Source organism: Centroberyx affinis, unplaced genomic scaffold, assembly GCF_046629955.1.
Source record: "Centroberyx affinis isolate AG114_WGS23_722 - 3 ecotype Tasmania unplaced genomic scaffold, CSIRO-AGI_Caff_v1 ptg000642l_1, whole genome shotgun sequence".
NCBI lineage: Eukaryota > Metazoa > Chordata > Actinopteri > Beryciformes > Berycidae > Centroberyx > Centroberyx affinis.
The window spans coordinates 113,417-127,274 of NW_027279268.1; the positions used below are offsets into that span (position 1 = coordinate 113,417).

The window sequence follows — 13,858 nt, forward strand, 5'->3', positions numbered from 1 at the left end:
GAGAGAGAAAGACAAACACAGAGATAGAGAGAGAGAAAGAGAGAGAGAGAGAGAGACAGACAGAGAGAGAGAGAGACAGACAGAGAGAGAGTGAGAGAGAGGAAAACAAGGCAGAAATAGAGATAAACATAGAGAGCACAATGTCAAGGAAACGAAGGACGGATTGTTCTTGTGAGGCCGGGGGAAGATGAGACTGTGACTGATTAGGGGAGCGTTGCGTGAACTCAGGGGGAAAGTCCTTCCGTTTCTTGCTCTCCAAATTGCCCCCCTGTCTCCTGCCAAGTCTTCCGGCACCTCATTATGAAACCCAGTTGGGACAGCGCTGGTCTATTCCTAACCTACTCTCCTCACTGACATTGCACGTCACGCTGCAGGATCCCCAGTGGATACTTGCACACGAGAAACATCCTCACAGAAAAGAGTGTATCGGTGTATCTTTGACCTCTAGCCAAATTACCTTTCGGACACACACACGCACACGCACACGCAGACTTAATCCAGTCACTGGCTTGAAACTCAAGATTCACATTTCAGATAAAATAGTGTAAATGTTTCATTATCAGCTCAGTAAGGAACTCTTCCCCAGCTTTCTTGGGAGGGCTATCTAATATCTTATTAAATTTGGAATATCCTCTTTTCCCCCGGTTTCCCCTCGCTCTCGCTCTCCCACTCTCCCTCTCATTTTCTCTGACTTTGCCTCCCTGTCTGCTGTGCGTGGTGGGAGGTGTGATAATGGCCTGCAGCCAGAAGGGGAGTAGCGCAGAAACACTCAAATCCTGCTTCCTAATGTATGAGGGCGACTGCACAGTCATAAAGAATTCTCCCTGTACAGGTGGGCCATCTATCTTCATTATGCTGCCATACACCGCTGAGGGGGATCTGCACATAAAAAGCCACGTGCATTGTCATTCACGCAGAGGAAATTTCAGCTCCAGTGTAGCCAATTTCTACCAAACATTTGGAGTAACTGCATCAAGTCTCAAGTTTTCCTGGTGGATCAGCAGGCCAAGGTGCATATCACTGCAAAAAACATCCATCTTAACAAGTCATTTAGTCTCATATTCAGCCTTCAAATCTTATTTTTATTAAATATTATTATTTTTCAGGAATTTTCTAGAAATGAGTGTCAGAATAATGTAGATCACTGCACTACTATCAAGAAAATGACACTTGATTCTACAAAATTCTTTTAAAAAGTTGATATGCATTGAAAAAGTGAAATTATCTAACCCCACTGGCAGATTTTTTCCACTTATTGTCAGAAAAATAGGATTTTTAGGACTCAATAATAGACTAGCTGACTTGTTAAGATGAAGATTTTTTGCATCTTACAGTGTACTGACGTCATGTGTTCGAATCCAGCAGATCATTTTTGTTGCATGTTACTCTCTCTCTCTCTCTTTCACACACACACACACACACGCACACACACACAACTTTCTACTCTCTTACACTGTTGTGTACCATCTAAAGTGTGTACATTTACTATTATTTGGTGTTATGATCAACCATTCTCATCCCTCATTGCAAGGCACTTCTCCACCTAGATAACAGAAATGCTTAACTCTACATCAGTGTCACTGTTTTATCCCAAGAGACAGATTAAGATGTTGTATGTGTGTGTGTGTATTTGTCTATGTATGCAAGCATGCGTATGAGATTGTGTGCATGCAATGGCTTTTCCTTGTCTCTGCTGTCTCATCCACATTCTCAGGCGCTGTGGGGATCAGTGTGACAATGTAAACCTGATCTAGGTCCCAGTGTCAGCGCTGGCATGAATAATTCACCATGTTCTGGGTGGCGTGTTGTTCCAAATGGCAGACTCAGACTGGAGCAGACTGCTGGGTCGCCCTTGATGTCTCCCTCTGGGTTGTCAAAAATTGTTTTGGTGCTGAACCGTCCATTCCACCTCATCAAAGTCCAGGAGCACATTCCTTGTGAGAAAATGTACTAAATTCAATGACTGCACAGCGCCATCTGTTGATCAAAGCCGAGACACAGTTGCAAAGTGGGACCCTTGTTTTGAATCCCTTTTAAAGGATAATATCAGTGTTTTTGTTTTTTGTTTTTTTGTTTTTTATGTTTGTTGGCCCTCTCCTTTACATTATTCCCACTGGAGTCTGCACACAGTCAGTGGCAGCGCTCAAGCACAGGGAGATTGTGGGCCGAGTGCAGCAAGGGAGGAGTGGTCTTGGCCTTGGAGCCAGCACACCAGCCTGGAACAAGGCTACTCTGTCTCAGAGACGCAGGCGCGTGGTGCAGGAGATACGTCAGCAGGAGGAGGCAGCAAGGTGCGCAAAGGCCGTCACTCAGGCAAGGCTAGGGCAATGGATGAGATGGGAGGGAGTGGAGAAGAGAAAGATCTCCTGGAAAGAGCTGTGGGAAATGGAGACATTCAGAGCGAGGTTCACCATCAAGGCTGCCTATGATGTCCTGCCATCTCCCAAGAATCTCAGCCAGTGGTACGGAGAAGACCCCATATGCTCGCTCTGCCCGACTCCAGCAACACTAAAACACATTCTGGTGGGCTGCAAGGCCAGCCTTACTCAAGGCCGATACACCTGGCGGCACAACCAGGTGCTACAGTGTCTCGCAGCAGTGCTGGAAAGTTGGCGGATGAGCGTCAACGCCCTTCCTCCCCCTTCATCCCGCTGGCCGGCGACAGCATTTGTCCGGGAAGGTGAGGGTCAAGCCAGACTCGCCACATCAAGACCAGACACCGGGCGGCTAGGCGGGGCACGCGATTGGAAGATGGTGGCAGACTTAGGCCAGAGGCTCTGCTTCCAAGCTGAGATCACATCAACCAACCTCAGACCAGACCTTGTGCTATGGTCGGCCTCACTCCATCTCGTTTACATCATCGAGCTTACAGTGCCCTGGGAGGATGCAGTGGAGGAGGCCTACGAGCGCAAGAAGCTGAGGTACGCTGAGCTTGCGGCCGATGCACAACAACGTGGCTGGAAAGCAAAGGTCCGACCGGTCGAAGTAGGCTGCAGAGGGTTTATAGCCACATCAATATCAAGGCTACGGAGATGGGAGTGCGAGGGAAGGCCCACCGGCAAGCAGTCAAAGACCTCTCCAGAGCTGCTGAAAAGGGTAGTCAGTGGCTCTGGATGAAGAGAAAGGACTCTACCTGGGCCCTCAAGTGAGTAGATGGCATCTAGGGAGTGAGCCCGGGACGCCGGGATTCACTGCTGAGCCCTCTGGAGGTGTTGTGAGCCTATCAGCGAAACATCGTGGAAAGAGGGCGCCCACTTGATAACCCAGAAGATGCCATCACTCACTTGACCATCCCGCAGAGTCTAAGCAGCATGTCTCACGTGTGCAATTAAGGGATATTAACATCTAGTCCTACATAACAGACCAGGGTGTAGTTGGAGATATCAGAGCTTGTTTTTTTCCCTTCAGAAGAAGCCATTTGCTGCCATTCATTTTTGTGCAGCATAAAAGACTTGAAAATTGCCTGAGCTACATAATCCATACACATGAAGAGTTACTTTGTCAAAGTTTCTGTTTTATCGCTATTTCATTGTCCCCAAGTGTTTTTATATCAGTGCGCACGTTACTTATGCTCTGCCTACTGTCAATCACCTGACACTAACAGGGAGAAATGGAAGTCTCCTCCAGGAAAAAAATAATTCAAAACATCACACATTACAAACTATATTGTCAAAGCCATGTCTTCTTATTTGGCCGTCTTTGTTAGATGGCAGTTAATTTCAAGCTAGGTTTGACACTGTGTGTATTTTAAGAACGACAACAAAAACAAGTAAATGTTAAATAATCTAATCATATGCAGCATTCATTGAAAAATGATTGTGGGAAATGTAAACTACTGTAGACATAGACAGTAGTAAATGAACTACAAATGTAAATGACACCATGTTCTCCTTTAAAGCCTCCAAATCTGCCGATCAATTTTTTGTCATCTGAGTGAAATAAGGTCACAAATTACACAATGTGACACTTCTGACGCTTAATCAACAACCCTGTCTAAAATTAGTCGCCGGAGCTCAGGTAATAAATATATTGCATTGTCACAGTTGCCCTTTCAGAGAGTGGTCACTGTATCTGTGTGGATAGCTCATCTGTTTGACCACACAACCTTCAGGCGGGGGGGTCAGCAGTGTTAGATACCGGGGAGCACAGGTGGCTGTAGTAATGTGTGGAAATGGATGCACATGACCTTATCATAGTTGTTGTTCAGATCAATCACTGTAGAGAAGGCTGTGTTTCACCCGCAGATAAACAAGAGTGATGGGGGTTGGGGGGGGGGACGGAAAGAGGTAAACAATGAAGAAGAGAATCGAAGAAGAAAGGAAAGGTGAGTGTAAAAGAGAAGTAGAAGAGGAATGTTGAAAGGAGTTCTGGTATATTTTGCTCAAGTATGAAGTGCTGTTGCAAGTAAAAAAAAAACACTTTTTACTCTAGTACTAGTACTCTTTAAAATTGTATGTCTGTTTCTGAACACTAAAATTAAGCAGTTGCCAATTTTTGGCATGGTCCTTGCAAGGTCATTATCAGACCTAGGTTTGAGAATGGTTGCCTTCAAATGTAATTGGAGGTACAGTCCAGAATTACTGTGTTTTTCCTGTAAATGAAAGGTCTCAAGGGAAAGGATAAGAAGGATTTGGGTGAGAGAAAGAGGGACAAAGGAGAGAGAGAAGAGAGAGAAAACATTAAGAACAGGGAAGAACGATGGGCTTAAGCAGTAGGAATCAAAGTCAGGTGTGTGCAAACATGACTAAGGACTTTATTAACCAAATCATTTTCCCTGTAATATCCACAAATAAAAGTGATCTCTTTATATATATTCACATTGTATAATTTCATAGTGTGACAAAAAAATTCTCTTTTTTTTGGATTTCCAGCCATTCCTATTAATTGTCATTTGATCAGTCGCCATGCAGTCGTCAGAAAGGTTGAAAAACATTACGATTGGTCAGCATTGGCGGTCGTGTCCGGCTTCACTGCTCTTCTCCTCTATTGGCTCTTCGTAGTACTAAAAACCCCTCAGTTACCCAATCACAGATTTCATCACACTGCGACAATAAAATAAAAATAAATTAAGAAAGCAATGTTCTCCTGCAGAGTGCTCCAGAGTCCTCCTCCCTTTCCCGTCTTGTTTTTTTTAGATATTTTCTATTTTTATATAATAATAATAGTAATAATAATAATAATGACTATAATTATCCTCGATATAAATTCAATAGTATTTTTTCTCTTTCTCAAATTTTAAATAAATCATTTTGGCAATCCTCATATGTTGTCACTTTAGAATAAAAGAATACTCAAGTAGAAAATAAAAACTGTGAGAGAAAATTCATCAGAAGAGGAGCAATGTGTGAGAGAATGAAAAGTGTGAAAGCAACAGAGAAGAGCGAGAGAGGAAAGTAAGAAAAAGAGTGAAAGAAAGAAAGACAGACTCAAAGAAAAGCATCCAGTTTCAGATGCATGTCGGAAACGGCTCTATATACAACAATTGCTGTTGTGGAAAAATGTCCATCCATCGCCTCCCGTCTGTCTCTTTCCTTCCTCCTACAGTGTGTCTGCAGTAGTCCTGTTGTCTGAAGCAGTCCGGTGTGTGTCCCAGTGTTATACCAGAGTGTAAGACTTGGCATAGGGGTTGTTGCTCTGTTTCAGGTGTCCTCTGGAGTCCAGCAGTGACTCCTGGGAGGTGCTGAGCTTGGCAGCCTGTGCTTGGGCCAGGTCCCCCGAGGAGGCGACCTCGCCCCGGACCTCGCCCCGGGCCTCGCCCCTCTCCCGGGCTTCTCTGTGGGGCAGGGTGGAGGCAGTTCCTGGTTGCCACTGCTGCACCTCCCTGGGTGAGGGCACTTCCATGGGGGTGGGCTCCATGGGCGGGGGCCTCTTCAGGGTACGGCTCCTCTGGGGCTCCAGGCAGGTCTGGCCCATGGCTCCTCCTCCTCCTCCTCCTCCTCCTCCTCCCGCTCCTCCTCCTCCGCCTCCGGTTTCTCCTGTAGCACCACCGCCAACACCACCTCCTCCTCCTCCTCCACTGCTGCTGCTGCCGCTGCTGCTGCTGACCCCTCCGCCTCGGGCTGCCGGCGGCACGCCACGGTTCAGCAGGAAGTCCATGCGGAGGTACGGCGGCAGGTGGACCAGCTCTCCTCCTGAGGAACAACAAACATGCAACACAACAGGTGACAAGGGTTAGCAAAATTACAGTGTGTCTTCATACGCAGAAATGTAAATAATTCTATTTGTGATTAGCCGCATGTAAATATATACCATACTACAAAAAGATGTCCTTAAAAAGTCACTTAGTGTCAAAATATTTCTTGAAACAAGTGAAGAATTATGCAAATGGACAAATGTCAATATCTTGAAACAAGGCAGAATAAGACAAATCACTCCACTGGTATTGCATTGGCAACAAGTGAAATTACCTCACTCCATTAGCAGAGTTTTCACTTGTATTAAGAAAAATAAGATTTAAAGACTCAATACTAGACTAAATGACTTATTAAGATGGATATTTTTTGCTGTGCCTTACAATAACAACATGCACAACAAGCCAGATAAGCTCATATTCCAATTATAAGAAACTCTAATTAATATGACAGCAAATAGGATCTGCCAATATAAGGCGAGATACTGAGGCCTTATCCCCCTGACTGTTGCTTTTTGCAAACAGCGCCAGCTTGGTTTCCATGGTAACATTCACAATGCTCTGTTTCCTTGTGCCCACAGATAGTGTAGTGGTTCTCTGGGATCCCCATTGTGTATATGCCCTCAGCAGGCCTGGATTAGATCCAACTTCCAGACTCTTTTCCTCCATTTTATCCATTTTTATTATTCCTACTGTTTGAATAAAGTCCATAGAGAACTAAAAAATCATATTTAATTCACACTATTACATTAGGTCACCACAGGGTGTTCTGGGAATGTGATTCATAGCTATTACTTGAATGTACTACCAGTCTTCACCAAGTGCAAATCTATCTCATCTAATAGTTGCCATCAGAAAAATGCGCAGTACGATTACAGGACATAATAGAATAAGATGTTGAATAATAGAATGTAATCTTTGCTATCATATCAGGACTGAGATTTCATAAGGATTTTATAATGTTATTTTTTTCCTTCCTCTGGTGACGCTGAAGGATGGATTATGTATCTTCCTAACCTCCCTGTATCTAATTCATATTCAAATCTCTTTCCATTTCTCATGGGGCTATCACACTGAACCGGCTTGTGTTGGCAGTTCTCAAACCCCCGTCCTCTGGGAGTTTAGTTGTACTGTAGGAGAAGAAGAGTCTGAGTCTTATTTGGAGACTTGGCAACTCGTGTTGCAAGATAAAACAAGTCAGATTTAATGCATTCGCTGAATGAGGGCACCACAATTAAAAAGCTGCCCCCTCAATCTTTAAGTAATTGTAGCAGGCGCTGGACAATAAAAAGAGACAGAGAGAGGAGGAGAGAGAGAGAGAGAGAGAGAGAGAGAGATGAAAGGAGACACTTTGATTTGGTTGAGCAAGTTGATGGTACCTCTTCTCCAACTGTAAATGTATTCCTTTCACTGATTGGATTACATATTTAACTGAGGAAATTAGCTTGTCACAAAAGGGTGTTGGGTTGCCAGATCTAGTGAGTTGTGCTGAATCTGATTCAGCACTTGATTGGATGAGGATCCCTCTGTATTGTTCCGTCACTGCTGGAGCATTCATCTTTGCATTAATCTTTCAGAGGCCACAGAGATCACGAGCTCTAATGGCTGCACTTTTCTTCGCCAAAATCACTTTTCTACACATGTTCGCTCACACATGCTGGTGCACATGCATTTACACAGCCCACGTGCGCACACATAACACACACACACGTGCGGAGAGGTCAGAGCATGTAAGACTGTACCAACACACACACACACACACACACACTCACTGCCAGCCATTCAGCGTTAATGTTAGCACAGATGAGGCTGTCTCTGCAGATTCAATCCAACATGTGACCTTGGAGACTGAATGTCTGGGTTCACAGGGGGCATGAATAATTTACTGTGTTTTATAATAAGCCTGATTAGAGCCAGCAAAGATGATGAATGGCTAGGAGTGTTAATTGAATTAAATATAGATTTAAGTGTTGCTATGGGAGCTCATTAGGAATGCATTTCTAAAATCCATCAGCCTGTAAATTGCAGATCGTAGTGTAATGGGACAGTGTGTGTATCCATAATACAATAGCAATTCCGTGCCAAGCCATTAATCTCAGTGGGGTCTGTGTAAGTGTGTGTTATGTCCTCAAGTCAGTCTGCACTGTTGTGACGGGTGACGTTTTAATATTCTCTGACCTGTATGTCCATTGTGTAGGTCTCATTCGTGCACACACACACACACTCACACACACTCACACAACATATTTACAGGCCTATCACATACTGGCTATAGCCTGTAGCCCTGTGATTACCAGTGCTGCTGTAAAAGTTTATGAGCAAAGTGCTGAGGAACACACCGTAATGGGACAAGATATTTATGCCGGGTCAAATGGATTTGCCCCACGAGGAACTGGAAAAGAGGCGCAAAAATATATAAGCTGTTACTCTCATAACAGTTCTGTCAATTCAGGTTGGTCACAAGAAATGAGCTGAGAGAGACAGAGAGAGAGAGAGAAGGAGAGAGAGAGAGCGAGAGAGAGAGAGAGAGGGAGAAGAGTGAGCAGCTGCCATTGCCCTGTGTGATGGATAGGTGAGGTCAGCTCAGGTCAGGCTGATGTAATTGAGATAGAGATGGGGGTGAGGCCAGGGTCGCCCACTAACTGTCAGTCAAACTGGCCTCCGGACTGCGTCTTTATTTCACTGGACTGATACCATCGCTAAATACACTGTACTGACAACTTACAAGGGTGGAGTGATTTGAAGGGGAATAGGGAGATTGAAATCACCATTTAATACATCCCCCAACATTAACGATAGGGTATGAAGTGGAAAAGTGAAAACAATTTACTTCTCCATCATTCCCCAAAATCATGTGCTGTGTCTGTTACAAAGGGGTTGGCTGCACAAATCATTTATAGCCATAACTGTTTCTTTACGTAACTTCTTGGCAAGAGATGGTAGTTCTAAAAATGAATCTGTAATGGTCAAACTTTCAACATGAGGAAGCAAACTATTTAAATGAAACACTTAAGACCTCTAAGCAGAGAGATGAGCGTAGGTCGGAGCAACACTTTACAAAGGCTTTTATAAGACTTTAAGAACTTTAAAGCTAAGAGGGCTTTGGGCAACGAGCCTCAGGTCAGTTGTTTCTCTGGGTTGCTTGCTACTCTTGGCTCTGTGGATGTGAGAAGGGCTTAAGATCCTGTGATCAAACTAAAATGTCTAAATCCAACTGTCCCTCACTGTATCGGCATATGGAGTAGAACAAAATAGCCAGTGTTGCTATGACTCTCTGTTAGCATTACAATATTCTTACCATTTTACAGTCTGATGACTGCAGACACGTAAAAGCTGACACAGCTAATGTCATAATAGTCTAAAAAACATATCTAATAGATGTTTAGATTTGAATGTGTACCCGACTGCCATCTTTTTCCGGCTTTACCCAGAGTTTCTTTGTGAGTATCTCTAGTTTCGTTTGTGCAATGTCACAATACAGCTGATTACAAACAGAAGACACCTCAACAGGAAGCTGAAGAAGCAACACGGCTTGTTTGTTGCGCATCCACCACTCAGTGTAACTGACACCAGGGTCTAGCACTCAGCGATCCCACGGCAGCCTGAAAGGTTGAAAGGGTGATATTACACTGAATGGTCTCCATTGTGGCGGTAAAGTGTTTTGTACGGAGCGACAATAGCCTCAGATTAGGTTGACAGATAGCCTTTGCTTGCCCTCTCTCCCTGGCCGCCCGGTGATACGAGTCAGCTGTCTCGCCGTACGACCCATCAATTCATAATGAGACCTGAAACATAAGAGGCAGCTCTGATGGCCTCAACTCCTGTCTGCTGAAGCTTAGGATTCTGGGACGGTGTACCCCCTACACACACACACACACACACACACACACACACCTACATCTCTGCTTCTGGGACCGGACACCAACAACGATAGCTATCGGTGGCCCCAGACACAGTAACCTGACAGGAGATGGGATGATGGAGGAGTCGCGTACATGTGTCGGGGGGAGAGGGGTGAGTTGTCTGTTTGAATGTCTGTGTGTGGTCAGCGGTCCATCGGCACGCTGTACCAGACATTGTAATCGATCTGCAGAGCTACTGCTGAGGAGCAGAGGGTCAAGTGAGGTAAGGCTACAAACGGAGAGGAGTGCACCACCTAGCAGTGCAGATCCAGTGAAAGAAGCTTTGGAGACACAGCCTTCACTTCCATCTATCTACACTAACGATAAAGAGCATGCCAGAGGGTGTGATGGGAGGAACTATCTTTTCTACCTTGTTGATGATGGGTAATGGCCATATTTGCAGTGTCAAATCTAGGCTGTGAAAGTTTTAGAATGCCCAAGGGAAGGAAGAACTGCTCCCACTTGAAGGCCTGTAGGACCTGGTTGGAGCACTGCCATGGAGTCTAATGAATGCTGCTTTAATAATGAGATTGTCCACAGCAGCAGTGCATGGTGTGAGTTATGAGTCTCTCTGTCCATACGGTCGAGCAGGTGTTCTTAAAGGTTTTTTTGCACAGGTCCTCGTCAACTCATTTGGAAAACTACACATTGCTGATGCCCTTGTATTTTGAATTTTGGTACCTCTTCTGGGTTGAAAATTGTTCTTCTTTAGACACAGATATTTTGTAATATAAATCATTTATGGAATATTCTCCTCATGCTAGAGGCACTGCCCTTGCGGCAACTGTCACAGATTCCTCTATTAGGACTACTACTATTATTCTGAAATGACTCTACATTGGTTTGCTTTAGAGTAAACAAAAAGGCCATTTTGATTATATATTGGGTGTGGGTAGTGTCTGAGTGGTGTGCATGTTTGCGTGCTACACTCCACTCCCTCACCAGGTCTGTGCGCCTTGGGCACGGCCATGTTCATGACCCGGCTGACATCCTGAGGTTTGGGCGGCGAGGCGGTAAAGCGGCAGATGCCCGACTCGGACGGCGTGCTGGAGGTCAGGCTGTCGGTGTAGTCATTGGTCCCCGCTGTCATCTGTTCCGACGAGGTGTCAGAGATGAAGCACTCGGTGATGGTGAACTTGGCGTGGCGGAGCTGCTCCTCCATCTTGGCATGCTCGTAGGCCCTGGCCAGCTCCTCGTAGGTGGAGGACGCGCTCTCCGTCGATACCATGCTGCTCCGTGCACGATCTGAGGATTCACGTGGACACGAGTTGTTATTATGGGCCCTACTCATGCTTTAGTGGCACTTTGAAACGGAAAAAACTACTGCCAACAGCTTTTGGATGGCACAGAGGCCACAGTGAAAGCCACACAGCCTGCCTACACAGTTGTCACTGACCATCTCACAAAAGCAGCTTGATTTCTGTCACTCTCAAGAATGAAATGCTGTTTTTTACTCAGTATGACATCATTGCTGTCAGGTGAAAATCTTGTATAGCTCCAAATTTTGTTATTTTCATGTTTTCAATTCAATTGAAGGATCACATGCTCCTCTATGGGTTGTGAAAATTCTCCAACCTCTTGTGAAACCCATTCAAACCCCATAAATCTAAAAAGAAAGGCTGTTTTTCTTAGTTCCTGAGCTGACATTTTGGAGATAAATGGTTTTCACCTGACAACAACTTTATGTAATTGATATAAACACCCAATTTGTATGGGTTCCCGGACAGCTGTCATGATTTTAAAACGCCCCACCTCCCCCTTTACCTGTGTCCTGTGAGGGGCTGACACTGTAGCTGTCGCTCTCCTTGTCCACAGAGCCAGTAGCACGGGGCGTGGGCAGTCTCCAGTCAGTGGTCAGGGTGTGTGAGGAGCTGGTGGGGTGCGGCCGGTTCAGGGTCCACTGGCTGGCGTAGCGGCTCCGTGCCGCGGCAGGACCAGCTTTGGCAGTGCGTCTGGCAGTGGGGTCTGGTGGGGGGAGACAGAGGGGAAAGTTGGCTGTGAGCAGTGTTAATATTCACACCGTTTTTAAATTTAGTCAAAGTCTAAATCCTCTGACAAAAATGCCCTTACTTTCTAGCCAGTTTTAGTCATGTTGTATTGATTCAAATCAAGTCGATTGCTCGCTGCCTAAAATTAACATTTGTAACATATAGACATTTCCCAATTTATCTGTAGAGCCGGGATCTGAAAGCATTCACATCTGGCTTCTTGATATTTTTGGGAGTTTGGTTAAGATGGACAAACAGGCATCATGTTCTGTACATTAATGCATGTGCCCAATGATAAATATACATTTTTGTTTACTAGTCTGCAAGAGTAAATGTACATCTGTGATTGGATAATATTAATTATGTTGTTTCCAAGTTGTCTTTTAACAAAACTTTTTTCAGGATTAATTATGAGAAACATTTTCAAGAGTGTTTTTCATTTCATAACATTTCCATCAATAATAGAATGAAATTAATTCATGTCCTATATCGTCATGGTACAGTGTTTCTAGCTCATAGTAATGGTTGACTGAATTAAAAAAAATGAAGCGCCAACAAGCATTTTTTCATCAATAACTTTGTGATGAGACTAACACTGGCTGTGGGCCATCAACACTGGGAAAAAGAAAAGAGAAAATGTGGTGGAGGCTGAGTTTAGAGATGGCATGAGACAAGGATTGAATTCAAGCCCACAGGGACCATATGTGTCTCCAGGAGCTGGGGTCCAAATCTCTACGGATACACGCGGCCCAATCTAGCAATTTGCCAGGTGTCGGTTTGCATGACAAAGTTATCAGTTCTCACTATTTTCCAGTGTGTTGACAATGGAGACAGCCAAACAAAGTCAACATCGCTAACATCATAACATACTTGCAAAAATCCAAAATAGCTGTTTAGATTTGGCTCACCAGTAATCTAAAACTACATGATTTGGGAACACCGAATGTTGCTGAACAATGCTTGTTGCTGTTCACCACCTCATAAGAAACATTTTCAATATCATTAAGATCATCTTGTTGGCTCTTAATGCTTGTTCCTACCATATCACGACATTTCACAATGCAGCATATCAAATATTACTGAACATTATCGTCCCGCAGCCCCACGTAATAGCCAAGACATTATCATCCATCTAAGCTCTAACTGTCTGCATGCAGACACAAAAATAGTATCATATTCAGCCTGACCCAGACACACTGATGCTCTATGCACCGCTGGGCCAAATCAGAACGGGCCCTTTAGACAAGGCCTTGATTGGATCTGGGTGGAGAAGAATAGTGCTGGTAATCGTAGTAGGTCAGAGAGGAGTAATTCTATCAGTGGGGATGGAGGGATGGAGGTGTTTGGCCAACAGTGGGGAGAGATAAGGCTGAGTCAGCAAATTGGGTTCAAGCCCCACTGGCCAAACTAAACGAACCAGTCGTGTGTGTGTGTGTGTGTGTGTGTGTGTGTGTGTTGGTGTGCATGTGCATGGTTCTGTGATTGTGCTGTATGGTAGGCTTATGTGTCTCTGTGTTTGTGTATGCAGGAGTGTGTGTGTGTGTGTGTGTGTGTGTGTGTGTGTGTGTGTGTGTGTGTGTGCGCGCAAGGAATTGTGATCATGTCGTGTGCATTTTATGTGCTTGCGCCTGATGTTGTGTGCATGTGTTCATATTGTGTGTGTGTGTATGTTCACATGTTTATGAGCATGTGTGTGTGTATCCAGGCCGCACTGGCCAGTTGGAGCACGGCAATCAGGTGAGGATGTGTCAGGAAGAGGCGGGGAGATCGCTGTTCTTCATCAGTTCTGCTTCAGTGGAGCTCAAACACCAGAACCCCAAAGGCTGTTATGCAGCAGA

At 44.8% G+C, this 13,858-nt stretch overlaps 1 protein-coding gene across 3 annotated transcripts in view; it reads right to left on the minus strand.

Moving 5' to 3' along the window:
• Nucleotides 1–4,754: 4,754 nt before the first annotated feature.
• Nucleotides 4,755–13,858, minus strand: part of dscamb (Down syndrome cell adhesion molecule b) — a 122,496-nt gene continuing 113,392 nt past the window's right edge. For 2 of the 3 annotated variants that reach the window (XM_071518901.1, XM_071518902.1), the window contains 3 exons: nucleotides 11,797–11,997; nucleotides 10,975–11,277; nucleotides 4,755–6,131 (listed from right to left, as the gene is read on the minus strand). In XM_071518901.1, coding sequence (XP_071375002.1) covers nucleotides 5,596–6,131; nucleotides 10,975–11,277; nucleotides 11,797–11,997 — 1,040 coding nt within the window. In that variant the 3' untranslated portion in view covers nucleotides 4,755–5,595. The remainder of the gene's footprint in view (nucleotides 6,132–10,974; nucleotides 11,278–11,796; nucleotides 11,998–13,858) is intronic. The other variant, XM_071518903.1, reaches the window with a different exon arrangement.